This window comes from Pleurodeles waltl, chromosome 3_1, assembly GCF_031143425.1.
Source record: "Pleurodeles waltl isolate 20211129_DDA chromosome 3_1, aPleWal1.hap1.20221129, whole genome shotgun sequence".
Classification (NCBI taxonomy): Eukaryota; Metazoa; Chordata; class Amphibia; order Caudata; family Salamandridae; genus Pleurodeles; species Pleurodeles waltl.
This window is the reverse complement of record NC_090440.1, coordinates 1,925,982,841-1,926,009,788: the sequence shown is the minus strand read 5'-3', so window position 1 is coordinate 1,926,009,788 and position 26,948 is coordinate 1,925,982,841. Positions and strand designations below refer to the sequence as shown.

The following is a 26,948-nucleotide window of genomic DNA, read 5'->3' as shown; positions in this document are numbered from 1 at the left end:
AGGTAGTTTTATCCGCACCCAATCTCCAACCACAAACCGTAACTCTTTTACACTCCTTTTCTTGTCATGGTAAGTTTTTTGTTTCTCTTGAGCTTTCCTCATACCCAAACGAACCTTGACGTCAATGTGTTCTTTACACATAGAATGTTTGAAAATTTTTGACAACCAAGCTGGTCTAAATAACGTGGCAGGCTTCCTTCCTCTCAGCGCTTCAAACTGAGACACCCCTGTGCTAGTGTGAGGCGTTGTTCTGTAAAACCAAAGCATACTCTTTACAGCTGCATCAACCACACACCCATTGGCTAAAGCCCACTGGACACATTCAACAACCACTCTATTAAAGCGTTCAACCAAACCATTTGTTTGTGGTTGGTAAAGAGAACTTTTCAAATGTTTGACCGCACAATCACTCAGAAAACCTTCAACTTCATTTGAAACAAATTGGACCCCATTATCAGACACAAGCTCCTTGGGAAACCCTTCTTCCAAAAATATATCTTTCAGAAATGACACAACAGATGTAGAATCAGCATGACTTACAAACTTCACATGCGGCCACTTAGAAAAGTAGTCAACTGCAACATACGCGTAACGCAATTTAGAAGGAAGTGAGTTGAACGGCCCTAACAAATCAATACCAATTTTTTCCCAGGGACCTGATGGACATTCAATAGGCTTAAGCGGAGGCGTTGATGTTTTGAGGGTCTTATCACTATTGGAGCAGACGTGACAATCCTTGACTAATGTTTCAATGTTTCTGTCCATTTGTGGCCACCAATAGTATTCTCTCACTCTTTTCTTTGTAAGAGTAGAACCCAAATGACCTTCATGTGCTTTTTCCAGAATCATATATCTTATAGTTTCCAGTGGTACAATTTTATCATTTCTCAGTAACACGCCATCTTCAATTGACAGCTCATCAGATACCTTAAAAAATGGTTGAAAACTAAAATCCAAATTTTTCTCATGTGGCCACCCTTCCTCGACATACTTCATGACTTTAGTGAGTACAGTTTCATTTGTCGATGCTTCCTTCCAGCACTTTTCGGAAAATGACCCAGTACGTTCCAATTCGATGGCTGCAATGAAACAATTTTCATCCTGAATATCTTCTTTCCCACCAGCATCTTCCTTGATGGGATATCTAGAGAGGTAATCTGCTCTCACATTCCTTCCTCCAGAAATGTGCACAACCGAAAAATCTAATTGTAACAACCTGGCTGCAAATCTTGCAATTCTTGGTGTGCTACTCCTGACGTTAGTACCATTCAAAATAGAAACTAAGGGTTTATGGTCTGTCTGGAGTAAAAAATGTCTTCCCCACAGGTAAGGTTTAAACTTCTCTATACCCCACCAACATGCTAATAATTATTTTTCTATTACAGAATAGTGTAATTCATTTTGTCTGAGCACTCTTGACGCAAATCCAATAGTATGCTCCAGTTTTCCACTGATCCGTGTCAAAACAGCTCCAACCCCGAACTTGCTGGCATCCACAGTCAAACAACACTCCAAATTATGATCATATGATTGTAACACACCAACAGCACCCAATTTTTGTTTGATATCATCAAATGCTTCAGCACATTCAGGATTCCACACAAACTCTGTTTTTGTTTTGAGCAGATTCGAAATAGGTCTGGTTATAGTGGCAACATTTTCAATAAACCTAGAATAGAACTCACAAAGTCCCAAAAAAGATTTTACACCAATTTTGTCCTGAGGTGCAGGAGCTTTCACAATTGCTTCTACCAGACCAGGTCTGGGATAAACACCTTCGGGAGTCAAGACATGCCCCAAATACTCGACAGACGTTTGGAGAAACTGACATTTTTCTCTTTTTAACACAATTCCAGCACAATTGAACCTTGTCAGTACTTGCATCAAAATCTCATCATGTTCACGTCGATCAGCCGCATGGATCAGCACATCATCCTGAAACACACACACCTTCATAATATCCTTGAGCAGCGTAGACATTATCCTCTGAAACACTGAAGCCGCTGATGCCAGCCCAAACGGCATGCAACAATATTGGTACGTCCCCCACGGGGAAACAAAGGCGGTGAAGTGACGAGAATCTGGTGTCAACTCTACCTGGTGATAAGCAGCAGCAAGGTCAAGTTTTGTAAAGAGTTTAGCTCCAGAAATGCAAGAGAGCATTTCACTGATCTTTGGCAGAGGATGGGAGTCTACCCAGATCTCTCTGTTAAGAGCCCTCAAGTCAACACATACTCTTAGTTCACCATTTTTTTTCTTTGCGACAACTAAAGGTGACAACCATAACGAAGAATCAACCGGTTCAATGATTCCTTTCATTCGTAAACTCTCCAACTCTTTTTCTAATTCATCCCTGACACTAAATGGTACACCTCTTAATTTATGCTTAATTGGAACAGCATTGTCTTTTACTTTTATTTTATGTGTAAATCCTCTAATTCTACCTAAATCACCAGAAAAAACTTTAGGAAACTGATTAAGCAGATTTTCTATATCAGCGGAATCTCGTATAACAGTTACCTGATCACCAGTACCTGGACGCAAAACCATGCCAAACAACCCTTGATGGAACCACCCCAAAATGTTCAAACCTTTTACAGCTACATAGACCTTTCCAAAAATGTGTCGTCCTTTGAAAATCAAAACATCTTCAAAGTACCCCATTAAATCAATCCTCCTACCTTCGTACGACACTGGTGACCTGTCTGGTGGAAACAATTTTCGTGTTCCCCAATTTTGTTAAAATACCTCCTGAGTTATCATAGTGATTCTGGCACCAGAATCAGCTAACAACTTTAAATGTTTGTCACCAACCTGTATTAAAATGTAAGGATCAATGCAGTGATCAGGATTTCCACTTTTTATGTCATGGTCACCCACAGCCAAAATCATTTCTTGCATTTCATTCATCAATTCACACATTTTGTCATCACCCTCACCAGCGACAACATTGACCTTAGTATTGTCACTTTTGCTACTTTGACACACTTTAGCAAAATGTCCTATTTTGCCACATAATCTGCACTGAACATTTTTTGCTGGACAGATCTTCCCTCCTTTTAGATGTGATGGATAACCACACCTAAAGCATATGTTAGTTTGTTTGAAGAAACTATTGTGTTTGGCCCCTCTCCTTTGATAGAAGACGGAATGTTCATCTTGCGTCTGTCGTCAGATCTCTGGACTGCATTAATTTGTTCAACTTGTGCCCGTTCTAATTCCTTGGCTGATTTGAACGCCGTTTCAATGCTTTTCGCAATTCTGATCGAATCCGATAAAGACGGATCCCCCAAGGACAGCAACTTTTGTTTGATAGACTTATCCGAACTGTGACAATTGAATTGGTCACGGATTAACTGATCAGTAAATGTTTCGAACCGACAATCTGAAGCAAGTTTCCTCAATGCAGATATATAGGTATTGACGTCTTCTCCATTTTTCTGTTCCCTTTTGAAAAACGTATGTCTCGCTATGACTAAACTGGGTGGTGTATCAAATCTGGTAACAAGTTTCTTAAGAGCTTCTTCAAATTCATCCAGTTCTTCGCCTTCTTCCAGCTGAAGATCAGGTAAGTGTTTAAACACAGATCTTCCCTCGAACCCTAAGGAATGCAGCAACAAGCATTTTTTCCTTTCAGGTCTGAATCTTGACGCACCAATAGCCCCTAAATACGTTTCAAAAGCATCATACTACTGTTTCCATGGTTTAACCGGCTCTCCAGGTGTCTCTAAAAATGGCGGTGGAGGGTTAACAGATTGCATGACAGCTGGATGGACGCTAAGAGAATGTAAAACAATATAGTAAAGTCTTTACTAACTTACTAGCTCCGCCGTAAGTTGTGAACTGAAGAAAAACATATAGAGTTCTTGGTTAAAAATTACTGTTTAAAGATAGCTGCCACGTTTCCTTAGGGATGTAGACTTCCTGTAGATACACCCCTTTGACCAGAGAGTTATGGGAGACACAGCAGGAAGTTCCTGTTAAGCTTTGATCACAAGGATTAAAGTCTAGGAGAACACCAAGCACACGCGAGTTACTGATATTCTGGGGTGATTCAGTCCACAGCTCGTCGCCACATAAAGTATGCTGAATGAGAGAAACCAGCTTCCAAAACAGGTTTGTAAGTGAACAAAGCGTCGTTTATTTTCTTGCTTCGGTCACAACATGAATTAAAATGTCCAAATAATCACCCCAGCAGCGCGCCGCAAATCGCTCGACCTCTCCTCCACCAACTGTGGTTTTCTCTGCGTCCTCGGTCCCTCGCGCCCACACACGCGCGTCCAGAACACCGAGAAAACGGCTCGTGCAAGCGGCTCTGCCGCACGTGTAGTTTCGTTTCACACGCGCGGCAGATACTACACACTGCTACTCCTTGTTTTTTCCCTCTTTGCCGCTCGCGCCTGTGGCCTGTTTTCCCACCTTCCGCCTTGCCCCATCCACTGCTTCCCAGAGCTCTTCCCTCCTCTCAGGACCTACTGAAAGGAGGCTGCAGCGCAGCTGCACAGCGGGAACGCCACTGTTGGGCCAAAGACATGCCAAAAGCAAGCCCGTCTGCACCCATACACACCTGGACCCTGCCCAGCACCAAGAACCTTGGTCCTTCCACCCTGCTCAGCTACACCGCTGCAGACATCCGAGCCTTGGATCCAGGGCGCATCAACAACAATGTTGGAAGCTGGCTCTGTATATAACATTTCAAAGTAAGAAATAGGGTGCACAGAGTCCAAGGGTTCCCCTTAGAGGTAAGATAGTGGCAAAATTAGCTAAGTCTAATGCTCTATTTTGTCTTAGTGTGGTCGAGCATTAGGCTTATCAGAGGGTAGTGTTAAGCATTTCTTGTACACACATAGGCAATAAATGAGGAACAAAGACTTACTCCAGGCCAATAGGTTTTTATGTAGAAAAATATATTTTCTTACTTTATTTGAAGAACCACAGGTTCAAGATTTGAAGTAAACACATAAATTGCAAGGCACTTCACATAGGTAACTTAGGAACTTTGAATAAAAGCAATATCATATTAAGTCTTTGTTAAAATGGCAATAAGATATTTTCAAAATGGACACAGTGCAAAAATCAACAGTTCTTGGAGGAGGTAAGTAAAGGTTAGTTTGTGAGGTAAGTAAGACACTTACAAGTCTCAGTTCCTGGGCATAGGCAGCCAACCGTTGGGGGTTCAGGGCAACCCCAAAGTTACCACACCAGCAGCTCAGGGCCGGTCAGGTGCAGAGGTCAAAGAGGTGCCCAAAACACATAGGCGCCTATGGAGAACAGGGGTGCTCCAGTTCCAGTCTGCCAGCAGGTAAGTACCTGCATACTCAGGGGCAGACCAGGGGTGTTTTGTAGAGCACTGGGGGGGACACAAGTAGGCACACAAAACACACCCTTCAGGTTGCAGGAATCTGATTTCCTGGGTTCTGGTGTGCCCCTAAATACTAGATTTAGGGGTGTGTTTAGGTCTGGGAGGGCAGTAGCCAATGGCTACTGTCCTGGCAGGTGGCTACACCCTCTTTGTGCCACCTTCCCGTGGGGAGGGGGGCACATCCCTAATCCTATTGGGGGAATCCTCCAAAACTAAGATGGAGGATTTCCAAAGGCGGAGGTCAACTCAGCTCAGGACACCATAGGGTCTGTCCTGACTGGTGGGTGACTCCTCCTTGTTTTTCTCATTATCTCCTCCAGCCTTGCCACCAAAAGTGGGGGCAGTGGCCGGAGGGGTGGGCATCTCCACTAGCTGGGATGCCCTGGGGCTCTGTAACAAAAGGGGTGAGCCTTTGAGGCTCACTGCCAGGTGTTACAGTTCCTGCAGGGGGAGGTGAGAAGCATCTCTGCCCAGTACAGGCTTTGTTCCTGGCCACAGAGTGACAAAGGCACTCTCCCCATGTAGCCAGCAACATGTCTAGTGTGTGGCAGGCTGGCAGAAACTGGTCAACCTACACTAGAAGTCAGATTGGTATTCAGGGGGCATCTCTAAGATGCCCTCTGGGTGTATATTACAATAAATTGCACACTGGCATCAGTGTGCATTTATTGTGCTGAGAAGTTTGATACAGAACTTCCCAGGGTTCCCAGCCATTATGGGACTGTGGAGTTCGTGTTTGACAAACTCCCAGACCATATACTCTTATGGCTACCCTTCACTTACAATGTCTAAGGTTTTGCTTAGACACTGTAGGGGCATAGTGCTCATGCACATATGCCCTCACCTGTGATATAGTGCACCCTGCCTTAGGGCTGTAAGGCCTGCTAGAGGGGTGACTTACCTATGAAACAGGCAGTGTGAGGTTGGCATGGCACTCTGAGGGGAGTGCCATGTCGACTTAGTCTTTTTCTCCCCACCAGCACACACAAGCTGTGAGGCAGTGTGCATGTGCTGAGTGAGGGGTCCCCAAGGTGGCATAAGACATGCTGCAGCCCTTAGAGACCTTCCCTGACATCATGGCTCTTGGTACCAGGGGTACCAGTTACAAGGGACTTATCTGAGGGCCAGGGCTGTGCCAATTGTGGAAGCAAAGGTACAGTTTAGGGAAAGAACACTGGTGCTGGGGCCTGGTTAGCAGGGTCCCAGCACACTTTCAATCAAAACTTTGCATCAGCAAAGGCAAAAAGTTAGGGGATAACCATGCCAAGGAGGCATTTCCTTACAAACAACAACTGCTGCTGCACATCTCCACGCACCATCAGGGGACCATTCTCCTGCCAGCGCTGCCACTTCACCTACAACCCTGAAGTAACCAACAACTGCGTAAATATCTCAAGCACTACTACGCCCACCACGCCGACCGAGATTGCCACGTCACAACTCCAGTGCATTCTACTCAACGCACAAGTGATTGGCAAACATGCCACAGAGATCTGGGACACGATCTCATCCCTCACCTCAGATGTCATCTTCCTCACAGAGACCTGGCTGAACCCCGTCTCCACCCAAGACATCGCTACACCCAAAGGCTACAAGATAACAGACTGTGACCAAATCAAGCAAGCATGGAATTGGAATTGCCATCATCTATGAGGACACCATCCTCTGCACAACCTTCTCAGACGACCCAGACCCGAAAACAGAGCATCTCAATTTCCAACTTCACATGGACAGAAATAGCACCATCAGAGGCACCCTCGCATTCAGACCACCAGGACCATTCCCCAGCTTCTGTACTGCCATCTCTGACCTCATCGTTCTGATTGCCATCTACTTCAAACACTACATCTTCCTAGGAGATCTTAGCTTCCACCCTGACGACCCCAACAACACCAACACAACCGACCTCCTGGAAAGCATGAGCAACATCGGCCCCCAACAACTGGTCACTGACCCCATCCACATAGCGGAACACATGCTCAACCCCATTTTTACATCCAGCAACAGAGTCAAGTACAACCACGTCTCACACCTCACCTGGACCGACCAATATAGCATCCACTTCACCATCTCATGATCTACCAACACTGGCACCACACCCCCCAGCTTCACACACAGAAACTGGAAAAAGTTATCAGAAGACCAGTCGAACAACACTCTCAACTCCCACCTCCCAGACACATCATCCGACCCAGAACAGGCTACAAAGAACTTCTCCCAGTGGATCACGCAATGCACCAAAACAATCGTCCCCGCCAGGGCATCCAAACCCAAAGCACCAGCCAGAAGACTCAGCTGGTTCACTACGGAGCTGAAATCCTTCAAATGCAGCTGACAGAAACTAGAAAGAAAGTGGCGTACCAGCAAAAAGACAGACGACTATAACACTTTTGAAACAGTACTCAACCAGTACCACCTCCTCCTGAGAGAAACAAAGAAGAACGTTCAAGCAGAAGGTATAAAAGCCAGCAAAAATGACAGCAAGGTGCTTTTCACCATTGTGAAGGAGGTCTCCAACACCGCAGTGACTGGGAATGACATCACTCTCGCAGAAGAAATGTGTAACACGCTGGCAGACGTCTTCCACAACAAGATCTCAAACATTTACAAGAACTTCAAACCCCAAACCCTTGCTGCCGACAGCATCAACCTGCTCACACCCACAAACACAAACCCTGATCATCTGGTCACCCTTTGGGACCCTCTCACAACTCAAGCCAAAATCGACCCTCTCACAACTCAAGCCACAATCTCATCATGAACTCTGTACACTCAGGAGCACCAGAGACCCATGTCCACACCATATCTTCACTCTCTGTAGCAAGACGATTGGCGACAAGCTCAAGAAAGTCCTCAACGCCTCTATCACCATGGTCTCCTTCCATGAGGACTGGAAACATGCTGAAGTGAGGCCCCTCCTGTGGAAACCACCCACTGACCCAGCAGATCTGATGAACTACAGGTACATCTCCTTACTCCCCTTTCCGGTGACGGTTCTCGAAAAGGCAATCAACCAACAACTCACCAAACACTTGGAACATTACAACCTCCTGGACCCATCTCAATCCGGATTCCAAGCAAGCCACAGCACTGAGACAGCCCTGATCGCAGCTATCAATGACATTAGGGACCTCCTAGACTGCAGCGAAACAGCAGCTCTCATCTTCCTGAACCTGTCAGCCAACTTCGACACTGTCTCCCACCACATCTTGATCAATAGACTCCGCCAATCCAGGGACCTGCCCTCAAATGGATCACCTCGTACCTCACCGGAAGAACCTAGAGAATCAATCTCCCACCATTCACCTCAGAACACAAGAAGATCATCTGCGGTGTCCCATAAGGATCGTCCCTCAGCCCCACCCTCTTCAACACGTACATGACCCCTCTGGCCAACACTGTCAGAACGCATAGACTTAACATCATCTCCTATGCCAGTGACACCCAGCTCATCCTCTCGCTGTCTGAAGACCCCTCCATCACCAGAGGCAACTGCCACAGATGTATGATGAACGTTGTCAACTGGATGAAGGACAACTGTTTCAAGCTCAACACAGACAAAACGGAAGCCCTTATCTTTGGGAATAACACCTCGCCATGGAACGACACTTGGTGGCCTCCTGAACTCAGCCCTTCCCCACCCTGACAGACGACACCCGCAACCTTGGCATCACCTTGGACAGCATGTTATCTATGCAGAAACAGGTAAACACAGCCTTGTCTGACTGCTTCCACACCCTACGCATTTTCCGTAAGATTTTCAGGTGACTCCCAATCAACACCAGAAGCACCAACACACAAGCCCTCTTCACCAGCAGGCTGGACTACAGTAACACTTTTTATGTAGTAATCACTGCAAGCCTCCTGAAGAGGCTATAGACAATACAAAATTCAGCTGCAAGACGTATTCTTGACCTCCCCAGACAGACTCACATCACCCCGCACGTCAAGAAGCTACAATGGCTCCCAATCCAGAAGAGATGTCAGTTCAAGATGTTGACCCAGGAATTCAAAGCCCTGCACAACAAAGGACCACCATACATCAATAGATGAATGACCTTCCACCAACCAGCCAGACACCTGTGATCCGCCTCCCTCTTCCTCACAGACACCTCCCGGATCTGCCAGTCCCACAGCAGAGGATGCTCCTTCTCTCACCTGGTGGACAAAGCTTGATACAATCTTCCCCTGCACCTCAGGAACACTGCATCATTCTAGGAATTCAGGAAAGGACATGGCTGTGTGAATGAACAGTGCACCACAAAGCAGCTAGCAACTCCAGTGCCTTGAGATCCTCAAGGATGATTTGCTGCACTTTATAAATCCTGACAGATTGATTGGTTTATGTCAAACTATGTAAAATGGCCTATCTAATCTCTTGTCTGAACACACTTTCTAGCAGCATAGCGGACTGGAATCTTCCTACTGTGTGCCTGCAGGCCTGACGGGGTAATTTTACTACTAATGTTACCAGGGAGTGATTAGAGTTTGTTTGTGGTAGATGCGTTATATTCCTTGTCCAGCTTACCATATCTCTAGTGGCAAGCCAATATTCTAACCTGAAAGCTGTGTTGTGGTATGAGGAATAACATGTATACTCGCTGTCCATGCGATTGATATACATCAACCATTTCGCATAGGTTTATTATTGTAAGGAGCACCTCCTGGGCCCTGGTGTGGGAGATGGGGGACTGTCTATATTTCAAGTACTATATAGTGTTGCATGTAGAGTTAGCTTGTGATCACCTCTCCAAATTAGTGTACTCGGTTTTAGTTTCGGGCATTACATAATGTCCTTAGCAAGAAATTCAGCTACATCATAATTGGAGCCATATGTCTTTGTAAGCGTTGCATGTATCATGTGCACTAACCACTGTACTATCAGATATCTATGTACCACCTGGACCAGACATTACATATACAAGGGTGTATGCACCTCTCTCTGATGAACACTGCCACTCCCCTTGCATATGTGGAATCGAATGAAAAAAATCTGTGGGCACTGCAGGACCCAACAACGTTGAACTCTCGATCTCAGGGGATGTATGTCTCTTGCAGACACAGTATATCTGTTTTATGAATAATTGCATTTGCTAGAATCTGGTAGATTTTCCTAGGACTATTTAGCCCATGTGCGTTCCACATCGTAAATGTGAGTTTTGATGTGGAGTCAACCTCCCTCGATAGGTCTCACAATCTGCACCCTCTGTATTGTAGTCCGTGATTTACCACCCGTCATCACATTGACTGGTCTATCGAGCAATGTCCATACATCAAGTAATTATGTTATTTTTTCAACATCCCTGTGTCTCCACCCCATACCCATTGTGAACTCAAACGTTTCAGTTAATTTGAACCCCCTAGTCAATTATTGCAACCTGAGGTAGATTGTCTCTTCCTCCTTGTGATAACCACACAAAGCAAACTAGTCAAAAATAAATATTAGAAGGCAGCCAGTAAAGAGGGCATGTGGTTAATTTCCAAATTGCATATCCTTGAAAGTGACCCCCCACTAAACGGATGATATTTCTGTCCCTTCGAGAATGTGTTCAAAATATATCAATCATATAGCTTCTGCTTGTGCGCCTCATATAGTCACAACAAATCATATGTTTTAGTTCATTTCACACAGGTCAAACATTGCTAGAATACAATTTTAGGGTCTGACTTCAATGGTCTCATAGCTAGAAGTATAAAGTGAGCAGGACTTCTGACTGCAACATCTATGAAATCACAGTTTCATGGTCGTGCAGTGTTTCTATACAAATTAAAGAGCCACGGCCCTTTGTTCAGTTTGTATTATTCCACATCGCTTAGCATTTGCAATTGGGAGATTCACTGTATCTGGCTCCTTTTCTCTGGATTGATTTATTAATAAATTCAACTGCAGCTTGAAGATCCGCAACATGTGTCTTTCCTGTTCATATGAACCTTACTCTAGCAGGATATATTATAGAGTATTACATTTTTAGCACCTGCAGTTTTTTTCACTAACATAAACTTGCACCAACACCTCTTGGGCTACAAGAAGTCTGAATAAATGTAAATCTTGGAGCAGGCATGACTGATGTCTCGTTAGGTCAAGCCTAGGCAGCGTGCATGTGCTGTCTATCAACATGCTGTGATCTACTTCAGAGGGCTTTCACCACACACATCACACACCTATCCCTTTCATTTGTTCCTTGGCCTGCTTTTCAAAATTCCTTTGGTTTGTTAGGTAAATGCCTTAGGTTTGTCTCGTCTTGAGGGTGTTTTGTTACCACCTTGGAGACTGACCCTGTTACATGGATTATTGAACGATCGGCCATATACCTTAGTATCGGCGCACTACTTTTTTCTTTTGCCTCTCTGCTTCGCGCTCATGGCGGTATGTTGTTTCTTCCTCTGGCATCTCACTGTTTCTTTGCGGTGTCTGCACCTGACAAAGGCTGCAAGCTGGAGGGGGATTCTTTTTTATTTATTTATATAGCGTAAACTCAATTGGAAGACTGGAGCGCTTTATATGAGCACCGGTTAAATTTGCAGCTCATTCCTAAATTCTTCCCAAGTTTAGCAGTTGAAAAATATATAAACTGCCACTTTTTAAATAGAAAACAGCACAAGGGAAACCCTCAACGCTGCTGTCCCTGGCACAGTGGGAGAGCCGATACTACAATATTTACTGCACTCTGGAAACTCATCCCATAATGCTTTGCAGGGCATTCCTTTTACAACACATTTTTTAACATAAATCAGCCTGATTGGTCCTGGGAAAATGGGACCACCACAAAACGTTCAGCACAACATCTTCTTTCTGTACAGCTCATCTTCTGGGTCCCCACACTAGGTTGGAGGGAGGCAAAACCATAACCTTTCCCACCATTCAATGTCTTTCATTTTTGGAGCTTTTGCTTTACAGCTGGGAGTAGTTTGTATTTCAAGGGATTTATTTGTAATATTATTCTAGTAGGCCTGTTAGGCCTGAAAATGTGTGATGCACTATGCACTTTAGGGACTGAATATATAGTTACATTGCAATGCTCGCTGCCCTTCTCCTTTCATGTGGTCATGCTCTCTAGGGGCTGACTATATGGTTACATGACCATGTTTCTTCCAAATTATATTTTAATTGTGGTGCCCTCTAGGGGATGTTCTGACCATTACAGTCTTATGCAAAGTGTGTGAAGGAATGCACAAACACAGTTTATTTCTGATAATGTGCTGCATGGCTAAATATTTATATGGTCCCAAAGGCAAGACCTTTTGGCTATTGCAATGCTTGTCTTTCAATAGCCAGGTACAACATTGTGTTGCAAACCTGATAACGGTGAAGTTTGGCTAAAATAGGGTGGACATAGCACCTGGCACTGGTCTTGGGGTAATAGATCAATGGTCCCTTTCAACTATATACATGCATGATAAATTTGTGCGTCCACATATTTCAGCCAGCAGTTCCTAAATGTAGTCTTTTGCATTCCCCTTTGCTGTTGTTTCTGGCATTCCAAAAATGTGCCGGTTGCATCTTCTATACCTGGCTTCCAAGTCTTCATAGTCTTTGTTGTGAAGTTTAAAGTGCTCTAAGTTGCCAGACATCTCTTTCTGCACTTTAATCGGCTTCACAGCATCATCCTCTTTTTCTGACCTGTGGCGATCAGCCATATAGATGTGACAATGTAGATTTGCCTAGTAATTTATGAAGGAAAGTCTTAATTTTATTAAAGACACGGAGGCGAATATTACGCATTCTTATCTTGCTTTAATTAATATAGCAGCAGTCAAGAGCCACAAATCCCAATGGACTTAGCGACAAGCTAGCCAATGGGAAGAAAAAACGTAGGAACAATAAGCACCAATAGGGTAACAGCTGACACTATAGGTTACACACTTGACTGCAAGCAGCCCTCTTTTCTTGTGCGAGAAAGTCAACGAGTATCATAGAATAAAGGTAACAAAGAACCAACAATAGCGATTGCCAGTACAGATGACAGAAGTTCTTGGCTGCAGGAGATAAACCGTTGAAGTCGTGGAGAAACTTGGAAGTCTTGAAGGTAAGAAAACCTGGAGTTCCGAAGGTGAAAGGTGGAAAACCGTCTGAAGTCATCATGATGTGGGAGGCGGTAATGCTGGATTCGCTAATAGGGAGGGAAAACAAACATGCTAATGGTAAATGCGGTGGGATAATACTTGCCTCCATGTCTTTAATAAAATTAAGACTTTCCTTCATAAATTACTAGGAAACTCTACATTTTATGTCAAGACCAGAGGCTCCTATTATGCTAGTTTAAAGTATATCAACTGCTAATGAAGCTGCAGTTTGAATAGGTTTACAATAAAAAGTTCTGAAAACATTGTCGTTACACCAATCAGCTGACCTCAGAATGTCCTCAAGGGAGGAGCCCACTGAAAAGGCTTTAGATGCCATGGCACCCCTAGAAGAATGGGCTCCAAAGGTGAAAGTGTCAATCCCAGTTAGGGACATTACCCATTTAACCCAACGAGCAAGCATAGCTGAGGACACTGGTTTATGGGGTTTACGGAAAGAAATGAGTAGTTGATGATTAGAGGACATTCTGAGGTTGAACGTACGATTCTCATATTCCTTTAAACACAGACCTACACAAAGTTTGGGCTGAGTAGGAAAGAAAGGATAAAAAATTGTATGTAGATTAGTTTTTGTACGTTTGCGAACATGAAATTACACTCCTGTAGCAGTAAACTGGTGAGAATAAACCTCAAAAGTTTTGATGTCAGACACATGTTTAATAGAAATAAGACGTAATAGCATGGTTAACTTTGCTAAAAGCATTTTTAAGGAAAGGTCTACGTTATCGGGCCATGAACTAAAGAAGTTCAACACTATAGATACATCCCACAAATGTGTGTATTTGGAGGCAGGAGGTTTGGAAAGCTTAACTCCCTTTAAGAGATGGCAGACTAACGGATGTTCACCGATGGGCTTGCCATTGATATAATGGTGGTGCATGGAAATGGCTGATCTATAGATATTTACTGTCCTATATGACTTACCTGAACTGGCTTCTGCGGCCAAGAATATAATGATTATATTTATATTTGTTGAAAAGGGATTGATACATTTTCTCACACACCAGCTTGTCCATAGAGACCAAGCTGATTTATAGGCTTTTCTTGTTCCAGGAGCCCAGGCGCTATTGTCAACATCAGGACAGTGCACGCTCTACGGGCGACAAAAATGCAAAAACCCAGCCTTTATGCAAGAGCATAATTCATGCATTGTGTTTATATGCAGTATGCTAACCTTTTGCATTGCAGACTTTAACCTTGAAAAACACTGTTAATGATGTTTGCAATAACTGTTAATTTGTAAGGTATTGCTGCAGACTGACTGAGAGTGTTAGGGTGTGGTCCCTTTCTAGGACCTTCTAGAAGCTTTTCTGCAGCATGACTGGGTGTGGTTTGTGGGCTGGGCCAGACTCCATATAAGGGAGCCAGCCCAGCTCCACGTGCTCCCTATTCAGAGGTCCCGGTGCAGAGCAGCAGCAATTTCCTGAGCTCCTGTTCCGGAGGCCTACCTTGACGTTCCAGGCCTGCCCTGCATTATCTTGGTGATCCTTGAGCAGGGCGGTAAGACGGAGGCCGGGCTGGGCCCATGAACCCGTTCTCAAAGACTCTTGAGTTTTGGGCCTACTCGTGAAAACTTTCAGAGTATGTGAATCATTGCTCTGATGTAAATCTTGGTGTTCAAATCGGCAACAGCTTGCGTGATCACTTCATGGCATTGGCATATTTTTGTTAGAATCGTCAGTGAGCGCGATTCATTTACCGCATGTAAGTCTTGGTGTTCAGGTCAGCAACAGCTTGCGCGATCATTTCATGGCATTTGCATATTCTTGTTAGAATCGGCAGTGAGCGCGATTCACTTACTGCATGTAAATCTTGGTGTTCAGATTGGCAACGGCTTGCGAGATCACTTCAGGGCATTTACATATTCTTGTTGGAATCGGCAGTGAGCGAGATTCATTTACTGCATGTAAATCTTGGTGTTCAGATCGGCAAAGGCTTGCGCGATCATTTCATGCCATTTACATATTCTTGTTAGAATCGGCAGTGTGCGCGATTCATTTCCCGCAAGTAAAACTTGGTGTTCAGATCGGCAAAGGCTTGCGTGATCATTTCATGGCATTTACATATTCTTGTTAGAATCGGCAGTGTGCGCAAACATTTACCGCAAGTAAAACTTGGTGTTCAGATCGGCAAAGGCTTGCGCGATCATTTCATGGCATTTACATATTCTTGTTAGAATCGGCAGTGTGCGCCATTCATTTCCTGCATGTAAAACTTGGTGTTCAGATCGGCAACAATGTGCGCGATCATTTCATGGCAAGTAAAAACTTTGATGTGTAATGTTTGTTGAAGTACACACATTTATCCTGAGCCTATGGATTTCCTGTGAAGATGATAAATTCAAAATGTGACGTTCTTTGTGCATATTAAGTCCCTAGTACAATTCCAATTGTTTTCCAGGGAGTGTTTAAGATTGTTTTGTCCTCATGTTAAAAATGCAGTGTTTGTTCTGAAACAGTATTCTAGAAGGTTCTTGTATTTCTAGACATTATGGGGGTCATTCTGACCCTGGCGGTAAATACCGCCAGGGCGGAGGTTGGCGGTAGCACCGCCAACAGACTGGCGGTGCTCCGCCGGGCATTCTGACCGCGGCGGTACAGCCGCGGCCAGAAGCGGAAAGCCGGCGGTGTACCGGCGACTTTCCGCTGCCCATGGGAATCCGCCATGGCGGCGCAGCTTGGCGGTATGGGGTGCCGTGGGGCCCCTGGGCATGGCATGGCATGGGCACTGCAGGGGCCCCCTGGGCATGGCAATGGCATGGGCACTGCAGGGGCCCCCGTAAGAGGGCCCCACAAAGAATTTCAGTGTCTGCTTTGCAGACACTGAAATTCGCGACGGGTGCAACTGCACCCGTCGCACCTTCCCACTCCGCCGGCTCCATTCTGAGCCGGCGTCCTCGTGGGAAGGGTGTTTCCCGCTGGGCTGGCGGACTTTCGGCGGTCGCCCGCCAGCCCAGTGGGAAACCCAGAATGACCGCCGCGGTCTTTTGACCGCGGTACGGTCTTCTGGCGGTTCCCGCTTGGCGGGCGGCGGTACTTAGAATCAGGGCCTATGTGACATTTTATGAAAAGCTCATATGAAACATTGCATTAATCATTCTTGATTTGTTCCAGGTACCCAGAGTTCTTGAGGTCTATGTTGGGAACGTGCGCAGACCCCGAGGATCTGGTCTCCCTGACAGTTATTGATTAATTCTGAAGCTCCTGTCGAAATAAGAGAGGCTTGTTGGAAAGGCCCGAGACTTTCCAAGCCGAGAGCATTAGAGAATTGGAGAGAACTAGATTGTGAGGGAAACCTGCTGGATTCAGGAGAAGAGATGGGAAAGAAGGAAGAAGAACTGGAAGGTCTGTTGAGAGCTCGAGGAGAGGAGGAAACCAAACCTGAGACTGCCAAAATGGGGTCACTATGATCAAGGATACCTTCTGGTGCCTGACTTGGGCTAATACTCTGTTGATTAGGATGAATGGAGGAAAGGCATAGTTGGTTGTTGGAGACCAGTCTTGTAGGAAAGCATCTGTTGCCACAGCCGAAGGATCTGGACGCCAGCTGAAGAAACGTGGCAATTGCGAGTTGAGGCGGGAAGCAAAGAGGTCTGTGTGGAACGGACCCCATTTGTTGGAGAGGAGATGGAAAATGGAGGGATAGAGTTTCCAATCGCTGGAGTCTTTGAGATGACGGGAGTGCCAGTCTGCTATAGAATTCTGGGAACCTGGGAGGTACTCTGCTTGAAGAGAAAAGTTGTGGGATAGACATAAATCCCAAACTTTTTGCCAGTTGGTCTAAAGGTTTTGATTTGGTTCCTCCGAGATGATTTATGAACCGAACTGCGGATACATTGTCCATACGAAGAAGAATGGAACATTGCACTTTGTGCTTTGCAAGACTTTTGATCGCAAAGGAGCCTGCAAGCATCTCTAAACGGTTTATGTGCAATTTGGACTCCTCTGGAGACCATGTACCTCCAGTCGATATTGGACCACAACGGGCGCCCCAACCTGTTAGGCTTGCATCTGATTCTAAGATCGACTGCTGAGGGGAAGATGGTTCTGCCGTTCCAGGCGTCTAAATGGTGCATCCACCGTTGGATTTCTAGATGAGAGTCTGTGTCTAATTTTATCAGCTCAGAGAACGCAAGGCCTTTGCGGAGATAAAGGATATTCAAACGGTGGAGGGCTCGATAGTGAAGAGGACCAGGAAAAATGGCTTGGATAGAAGAAGAAAGGAGACCTACTATCCTTGCTAACAATCTGAGGGAGTTCTGGTCTTTGAGGAGAGTGTGACGAAGTTCTTTTTTGAAGGAGGTTACCTTTGATGGAAGAAGATGGAGGGTAGCCGAGGAGGAATCTATTAGGAAGCCTGAAAACTCTATTCGTTGTGAAGGAATCATTAGCAACTTTTCCGAGTTTAGTAGAAAATCTAGTTCCAAAAGAAGAGAGCAGGTGAGTTGGAGATGAGAGTGAAGAGTTTGGACATTTTGGTTCATAAGAAGGATATCGTCCAGATAGATTATCAGTCTGATACCTAGAGATCTGAGATAAGTGACAATTGGTTCCATTATTTTCAGAAAACACCAAGGGGCTGAGGAAAGACCTAAAGGAAGGGAAGAAAACTGATAAGTTTTGGATTGCCATTGGAATTGAAGAAATTTCCTGTGTGAAGGATGAATGGGAATCGCCAGATAGGCATCTTGTAAATCTAGTCTTACAAGCCATTCGTGCTGAAGTAAAATATCCCTGAGATGGATTATAGTCTCCATTTTGAAATGGCAATACACTACAAATTGGTTGAAGGATTTGAGGTTGATTACGGGTCTTAACTTCTTGTTTTTCTTTTGAACAAGGAAGACAGAGCACATAAACCCAGTGGGATCGGGAAGAGAAAGTTGGAAAGCCTTTTTGTATAAAAGAACTTGGATTTCTGTGAAAATGAGATTGGTCACTTCCACAGAGAATCTTGGAGGAGGAGGAAAAACATTTTGGGATGGAGGAGAGTAGAATTCTACGGAATAACCCTGAACTGTATTCAGCACCCAGGGGTCTGTTGTAATTGAACGCCATTTTGGAAGAAACAAGCGAAGGCGCCCTCCTACGGGAAGGCCAAAATACTGGCTTACATTGCGAATTATTCATCCTGGCGTATTGTTTTCCGCGGCCGCGGAAACCTCTGGACCTCTGTGGGTAGAACTGGGGCTTGTAATCTTGGATATTGTCAGAAGAGTTGAAGGAGCCTCTTGATCCTTGGTTACGATAGGAACAGCCGGTAAAGCGGCTCCTGCCTCTACCGGCCTGTGCAAAAACACGTTGGTTAAACACTTTTTTCAGAGACTGTTGGGCCTTGTCAATAGACGAGAAAATGGAAACGTAACGACTAAGATCCTTAATAAAAGAATCACCGAAAAGTTGGCCTTCTGCTGCTATTCCAGGATCAAGGGTAGCAAGATTTGCGAGCTTGGGATCAAGTTTTAGGAGTAAGCCCTTCTTTCTTTCGTGAATGATGCCCGAATTTGCATTGCCCAGGAGGCAAAAAGCCCTTTGAACCCAAAGGGAAATGTCTGTAGGGTTCATTTCGGAATTGTCTAGTCTGGCCGTTTCAGCCAGGTCGAATATACGAGCGAGAGGCCCAGCTACATCCAGTAACTTGTCCTGGCAAGTTGTCCAGGCTTTATCTACCGCTTTGAGAGGATCTTTTCCAAATTGCATAAAAAAGGTAATCAAAGGTTGATCAATGGAAGGTGTTGAAGTGATGTGCGATGGTAAGGAAGGTCTGGGACATTCAGATTTTAATTTTGCCCGAGTTTGTTTGTCCAGGGGAAGACGAAAACGAGAAGAGATGTAATTGCCAACGCAGGAAGCAGGGAGCCATTCAGTTGAATTGGGGTGATGTATGAGAGTAGGATCAAACATGGGAATTCCCTCGGTTTCCAAAATAGAGTGGGAATTAGAATTGGATAATTTTATTTTCTTGGGAGGAGGGGGCGAGGAAGTGTTGTCAGAGGCATCAGATTGGACCAAATCATCCAAATCATCGTCAATATCTTTGATAGTATGATCTTTTTGGGCACTTTATCAATGTTTTTCGTTTTAAATTTGCATTTAGAATTCAGGCTCGCACTCTTTACGTTAGTGGAAATATTCCCCTTCTTTCGCGGAGGCCTTGGAGGAATTAAATCCTCAATCTGTGGTGAGGAAAACTCACCCATCAGTTGTGCACCACTAGAAGACTTCTTTTTTATTATAGGAGACAATTTATGTTTTCTGCTTTCCCCCGCCGAATGGGCCAGTAAAGTATTGGACATCATATTTCTGACGGAATTTTCAATATTCTTTGACATCTTTTTCATAGAAGCTTGTAAAGCTTGTTGTACAGAGGACTGAATAAATTCAGTCAAATCCTGATTAAAAACTTCCCCATCATCATTATTATCAGGGGTTAAAGGAGAACTGTCTATCTCCGTTATGGAATAACAAAACCTGAAAGTCAGAGAGAAAAAACCAGGAGAAAAAGGGTTAAACAGAAAGGGAGTGAAAATGGGCGGAAAATAAATAAATAAATAACTAAATAGACACTGAGGCGTGTACACTGGAAAGAAGCTGTCGGGTTGGAGCAGAGAGTGAAATTAGAGCTGCGCCCCTTGGTAAAAGAGTGGGCATTTTGGGGCGGTACCAGGCAGATGGAGTTTTGTTTGTGAAGAAACGAGGAAGCCGGCAGGAAGCAGAGAGTGAAATTAGAGCCGCGCCCCTTGGTAAAAGAGTGGGCGTTTTGGGGCGGTCCCAGGCAGATGGAGTTTTGTTTGTGAAGAAACGAGGAAGCCGTCAGGAAGCGGCGAGTCCGATGTGCTGGAAAAAACGGGCCTCAAGCAGTAAGGAAACACGACGGTTGCAACCGTTAACACGTGCAAAGGGCAGATGCTCGCATGAGAGAAAAGGGAAGGTGGGGACACGGGAGCAGGAAGCTCGAGAAGGCAAAGCACACGATGCGCGAAGTAAGACAAAACGGAAGAGAACGTTCAACACTTAAATTAACACAATTTACATATGCACACATAAAATATACTGTAAATAAAGTTGTGAAATAACCGTAAAAGAGTACTTATCTTGACTGCGAGCAGCAAGAAAAGAGGGCTGCTTGCTGTCAAGTGTGTACTCTATAGTGTCAGCTGTTACCTTATTGGTGCTTATCGTTCCTACGTTTTTTCTTCACATTGGCTAGTTTGTCACTAAGTCCATTGGGATTTGTAGTTCTTGGCTGCTGCTATATTAATTAAAGCAAGATAAGAATGCATAATAGGAGCCTCCGGTCTTGACATAAAATTCTGTTTGTCTAGGCAATCTTTCATCTCATTCAGACGGTGAGCAAAAGTGTCCATTTTGCCGTCGGTAGTGCAAAACTCCCCTTCTTCACCATCGTTTCATCCCCCTTTACATCCTAATCCAGCATTGAAGTGACTGTTTCTTCTGCCATGCTCCATAGTCTACCTTCTGCACCTTTTTGCTTTGCTCATGCTGCTGTTTCGAAGTCAAACATTAGGCAGGGTTGTTTGGAGTTGCTTGTTGTCTTTTTTGCCTATTATGTAACCCCCGTCAGTTCGGCCACACCCCAGGCCCAATCGTCTATCTTTTTTGATCAGTCACTTACATTCACAGTTATAGAGATTGTGTTTTATTGTGAATCCCTGTTGACTTTCAATATTGCCCCATTTCTCTGTACATTTATAGCTCCATCTTATTTGTTGGCCGTTGCAACGGTGAACTTTCTACGTTAGGGGTTTGTCAAACTACAAGGTAGTGAACATTGCAGTGCCAGCCAGTTGTGTAGACTAAGTTGCCATTTTACATTCCTCAGCATAGACTCACAGTCGCTATCGGGTCTCCATACACCCTCAATCAGTACCTGATGACCACATCGAAGCACTGCCTGAATGACATGCAGAGTCGTCTATTTAGCTTATGATAATGTCCGATGCTGTCTCAGAAGGCATCATTCATCCAATAGCATCCACTTACATTATAATACGGTGGGGCAAAATTTCTGACTCACAGGCACTGTAAAAAACATGCACAGCTCTCAACTGTGGTCCTTATAAACAGTGTTTATAATGGGCCATGACTGAGAGCTCTGGAGCTGAGCCTAAAGCAAGGCAGTGTGAGTTTCTCAAACTACCTGAAAGTGGGAATGAATGCAGTTTTATTAAAAAAATTAAAATAGATGACATACCCACGTCATTGTCCTTGTGTTCCTCTTCAGTCCTGCTGCAGTCCGAGGCTCCAAGGCAGCAAGGAGTCTCAGAGCCACACTACTAACTAATCCTGATGCTGCTCTCAAGCTGCTGATAATGTTAGCAGCATGAGAGAAGCACCAGGAGTGGCTGGAGCAGGCTGCATCCACACTCCCTCAGACACAGGGGACCTTCACCTGCTCTCCACCCTGAGGCGAGAAGTTTAAAATGTTCATGTCAGGCTGGCTGTCACAAGATAGCCTGCCAAAGTGACATGCACAGTTTATATTGGAGCAGCATTACTGCTCCCTGCTGCCAGTCAACAGCTATGACCCCACCCAGTTCTGCCACTTGGCTCACCTGAACTGAAATATAAAATGGAAATTAAATTTCTTCATAACCATTTTATTTGCTATGCTTGCTGCACTGTCTGCAGGGTGTGACGCTCCTCTGCCCTAATAGAATAACCACCATTGCATTCATCTCTGCACTCAATATTACTACAGTCACAACTGACTTTCCATTGTTTCCACAAGATCCTTAATACCCTGGGAGACACACGTGTCCAGCCAATCTCCTACCACAGATTGCCAGTTCTCTGAGTTTCTTATCTTCCAGCGCTGTGTGGCATTTCATTAGGAGTACAGGGTTTTGTACTGTGTGAAAAGGTCCCCTGCCAGACAGATGATCTTACCTCTAATCTGCGGTCTCTATGTGAGCTGTACCTTCTCACAGCCCACAACATTTTCTGCAGCATGCCCCTCTGCCACAGGACTCAAGCTAGCCTGGCTGATGAGGATGATACCCCCAAAACCGGTCCCAGGATGCTTGATTCTGGTCCAGAGAGGACCAGGCCTGGCAGTTTGGGCTGGAGTGTTCCCATGGGGAACAGGGTCAAGACTGATTTGCATATGGCTGTGTCCAAACTGGGGTGGTGTGGTGGGCAAAAAAACGATGGATTAAACCCAGATCTTTGAGAATGGGGGTGAATGTTATCATTGTTCAGCATTCCGTCCTTCATCTGTTCGTTTTGCTCCTGGTGCTCAAGTGGCAGACCTGACTAGTGCATACTGGTGCACATGTGGCAGACCCGACTAGGCAGCGATCACCTAGGATCAAAGGTAACTTATTGTTGGCCGAATGCTCCATCACCCCCAGTTGCAGGTTATGACTCCATGAGGTCCGGGCCCATGAAACTACTTAGTATGCAGCCCTCTTGTTACAGGTGCTGTACAACGTCACCGGATCCCCTATTTTTCTCCATGTTCATTACATAGCTCATACAATTTTGATATTATTTTTTATTCCTTTTATCTGCACAGCTTTTTGTTGGATTAAACTTGGGAGATTACACCAGACTCGTTCTGTACTCTATCACAAAGTAGTCTTTCTTCAGGCAATCATAAAGGAAACAGGAGAGATCTTCACTGCATCCAGTCATTGACATATCCAGGAGGGCTGTTTTTATACTTCAATTGAATTTTGAATGCTCCTAGCAAATAGGCTCCTGCAATATGGCAATACCTAGCTGGGTTGAAACTATCCAATGATTGTTTTTCAAGAGTGGGATGGCCAAGCAATTTTCAAAACCCTTTTCTTGTTAAATCAACATTGCAACCAACATGAACGAATCATCAAAATGGTGGAGACTGCTTAAATGGCCACTGTAAATGGATGCAGCATGAGGGAAGGTATGAGGTTTAAATGTATAACAGGGCATAGACATCCAATGCAAAGCACTTCAAAAGCAGTGGAACAACGCTTGGTCAGGTCCTTGCAATTTAGGCTCAGTAACAAATGTCAAATGGCTGCAGCCAGGTAGGAGGTTGGGAGTTCAGAAGAGGATTGGGGGTTTAGCGCTGGGAGGCAGGCTAAATGTCCTTTTTGGATGCTTGATCCTTTGGTGTAAAACAGCCCCGCTCTGGGCAGTGAATAATCCTGAGGGAGGGATTGGGGAACATTCATATATTGTGCAGCAAATAAATAATCTTGATGACGTAATGTTACCAGCATTTTATGGTGAACTTCTACCATTATTATGGCCCCATTGTGCATTCAGAACCATAATAATTAAAGTTTTGATATTCTAAGAACTTTTTGGGATGTTCCATTGTATCAATGCAGTAATCCCCAGGATAGCCCAGAGAGTCTCTGAGTTGGTCAGCACATCTGTTTTTTCTCTAGGTAATGGACACACTTACCGCAAGGATGAAGGACAGATACTGTCAGAGGAGGAGAATCGTATGAAGGAGGAGAACCACCTGAAGTTGTGCAAAGGCATGAGTCTGTGTGTCTGCTACTCTGCCAGCATTGGGGGCATTGCCACGCTCACGGGCACCGCTCCCAACTTGGTGCTAAAAGGACAGATGGATGAGTAAGTGTTGGTAATATCTGTTTTCTGGTAAAAACTCTGTGATATTTCCCAGAAGCAGAAGAAGATATGGCAAGCTCATGCATTTGCAAATATCACAAATTGTCTTTATTACTTTACGATTTTTTTTTTTTATAAATGACTAGGTTCAAGCATTAGAGTGCTTTACAATGGTTTCAAAAACAACTAAGAAAATGATGGGTTGAACTTTTTTACACAGCAGCCAGATATCCCCTGCTTATTGGTTGAGCAATCCTGAGGTGAATAGCTGTTTGTCCCTCTGCCAATCCACAGCGTGAACCACTTTCAGAGTGGTAATGCTCTGAGTCCTAGTGCCATTCCCATCATGATGCCTAATCTTAAAGGTGAAAGGCCTTGTATGCCTGTGAAATTCCAGTTGGCATCTATTCCTAGTAGTGAAAGTCTTTGTATTCCTGTGACATTGCCTTAAGTCACCCACCTTAAGCCCTGTAAGGCCCTACAGGTAAAAGACGTTGTACATCTCTGCCATTCTATTGAGCCAACTTGTTCTAAGAATATAAGCCTCTGAATCCTCTGCTGTTGCAACTTGTTATGTTATGTTGCCAGCATTTATAAGTACACTTCTATCATCATTATGGTCCCGTTGTGCATTTGGGGCCACAATAACCTACGATTTGCTCATCCTAAATGTTTTTGGGATGTTCCATTGTACTCTGAAAGGCTATGTCACCCTATTCCAAACCCCTATGCCAGCCACATAAGTGATTTTGGGATTTGTGTCAATATGTAGTTACTGTGTAAATTATAGTCATAGCGATGAAAGGCTGTGTATCAACCTGTCAATCCTCCTAGTCAAACAACTATAAAAGTGTTGGTTTTATTTTGCTGCTACAGTCTCCTATAGAAGCTGTCTCAAAAGTGGGGTACCTGTACTAAGTCACAGAGTCATGAAGCAGGCCAGCACTTAATCCATGCACTGGCAACCTGAGCAATTCAGAAATAACGTCGCAAGACTAGGTGTACTCGTGATAATTCCCTAAATCCCCAATACCCACATACTAGAGTCTTCAGGCCTCGCCAGTCAACGCACTTGGCCATTGAGAGCTAGATGTGCAATTTTCTAAATCCTTACAACAGTCTCATAAACCTGCCAAGAAGTTCACAAGAGAAGCTGCCAGTTACAGACACAACCATAAACATCCAGAAGCACATTTCAAAATGAGCAACAGACTGCATTGCAAATACATAGAAATAAAACTATTTCATAACCTCCTTGTGGCAGCAGTGTGAAATATATATGTCAAGAGGGCTGAATTAAGACCTGCTTTTCAGGGTAAACATCATTTTTAGGTCGAGCGTTAGCGTTCGGCCTGCTGTATACTTTTAAGTATACTATAGAGTGAGTTCCAGCTTCTACATTGGTTAGTTGCAGTGTCCTTCAAAAATCCTTGCTTGCTAGTGGTCAGTTCTGCCTCTTTGTCCTGCCTTTTTTTCACTTTGGGAGCAGCACAAAGTACTGCGTAATTACGCTATGTCCTGTTTATCTCTTCTGTAAGGGGCTTTTTTTTGGCATTTGCCTGTTTCACCTCAACAGTGTGGGTGCTTGTTCAGTTACTTCTCCCCACCAGCTCCCTCTGTAAACATAAACCAACAGCAGAGGGGGGCTTTTCCAGGGCCAGCTCGCCCTCACTCTCTTCCTTTTGTTATTTTCAGTCTGTGTGGCAATAAAAGTCCAGTAAGTAATTTACAACGCTATGAGCTCTAACTGGAGCAAACACGAGACTATTGCATTCCAAATGCTTGTTTTCTTTTGTACATCCTGCGTGGTGTACAAATTACGCTGTGTTGTAGATGCCGCCTTTATTTGTGTCTATGAGCAAGACGGCGTTTGTATATGTGTATGTCTGTTTTCTTCTCTGTGTGTATGTGTGTTGAGTTTTTAAACTTTTATGTCACTTTGAGTAATGATATTTGTGCTTTACATCTCTACCTGGGCGCGTGTCCGTCAGCGTGCTTGCATGCCTTAGTTAGCACGCCATCCTCGGAGTGACTGGGTTTCTCTTTTAAGCTCTGCTCTACTCTGCTCTTCTAAGGACACATCGCCAGAGAAGAGAAACCTGAGCAGCCTGTTAAATAGTAAAGCACGAAAAAAGCACTGAAAAATGCTCAGCTTGCCACAGCAGTATACAGCTTAACCGTGTAAGAATGGTGTGAAGTAAAACATGGCTGTGCTCCAATATGCCTTAACCCCGGCACTTGGCGGGCTTTGGCACGCTGGATTTGAGGTAACTGCGTCTCCGGAAAACCTCAGTATGGCATTTGGGAAAGGCAAAGTGGGTACACGGGATCATGTAAAATGAATTGCTGCGTTCAGCGTTATTACACAACTTCTGCGGACACAGCCAGAAATGTTTCTCTGCATTATAAAGCAAAGACAGAAGATGTGGTAATTAAAATTCTATCAGTTAGATTTTTGCATAGTCGTAGCATTTGTTTGTTTCTCGATAATGGCGTGAAACCTATCAACATTTACACACGGTTTTTGTTTCATTAAATGACTGCTTGCTCTCCCTGCCTTTTTCTTTGCCGGCAGGTGCCTTGCTTGCACGCCGCCTCGACACTTCAGAATAGCATCGCTTTCCACCATATCAGCAGAATTCAAAAGAGCTGCCGAGCTTCAGCCCTAGTGTTTGTTAACAAACCCTTTCATTCAGTCACTGTACGTGGGGCCTGGAGGAATGTTTTCTGTTCTTTCTAGCAGGCGCTTTTGTTTTTTGCAGCATAATAGGGCCCAAAAGATTCCCGATTGACCAAGGTGTTTCAAATCACGTGAGCCTTAGATATGAGTCCAGTACAGGGCATTGATTGCTTTTATTCGTGTTGATATTTTTAGGTATGTTTAGAGTTGCCGCAACAGCTGATTTCCTGGAGTGCGT

The 26,948-nt window shown here is 44.5% G+C and overlaps 1 protein-coding gene across 1 annotated transcript in view; it reads left to right on the top strand.

Moving 5' to 3' along the window:
• The window catches only part of LOC138285789 (solute carrier family 13 member 2-like), a 700,806-nt gene that overhangs the window by 338,324 nt on the left and 335,534 nt on the right, over nt 1-26,948 (top strand). Inside the window, exons 8-9 of the mRNA XM_069226167.1 lie at nt 3-38; nt 23,909-24,033. Of these exons, the coding sequence (XP_069082268.1) occupies nt 3-38; nt 23,909-24,033 (161 nt within the window). The remainder of the gene's footprint in view (nt 1-2; nt 39-23,908; nt 24,034-26,948) is intronic.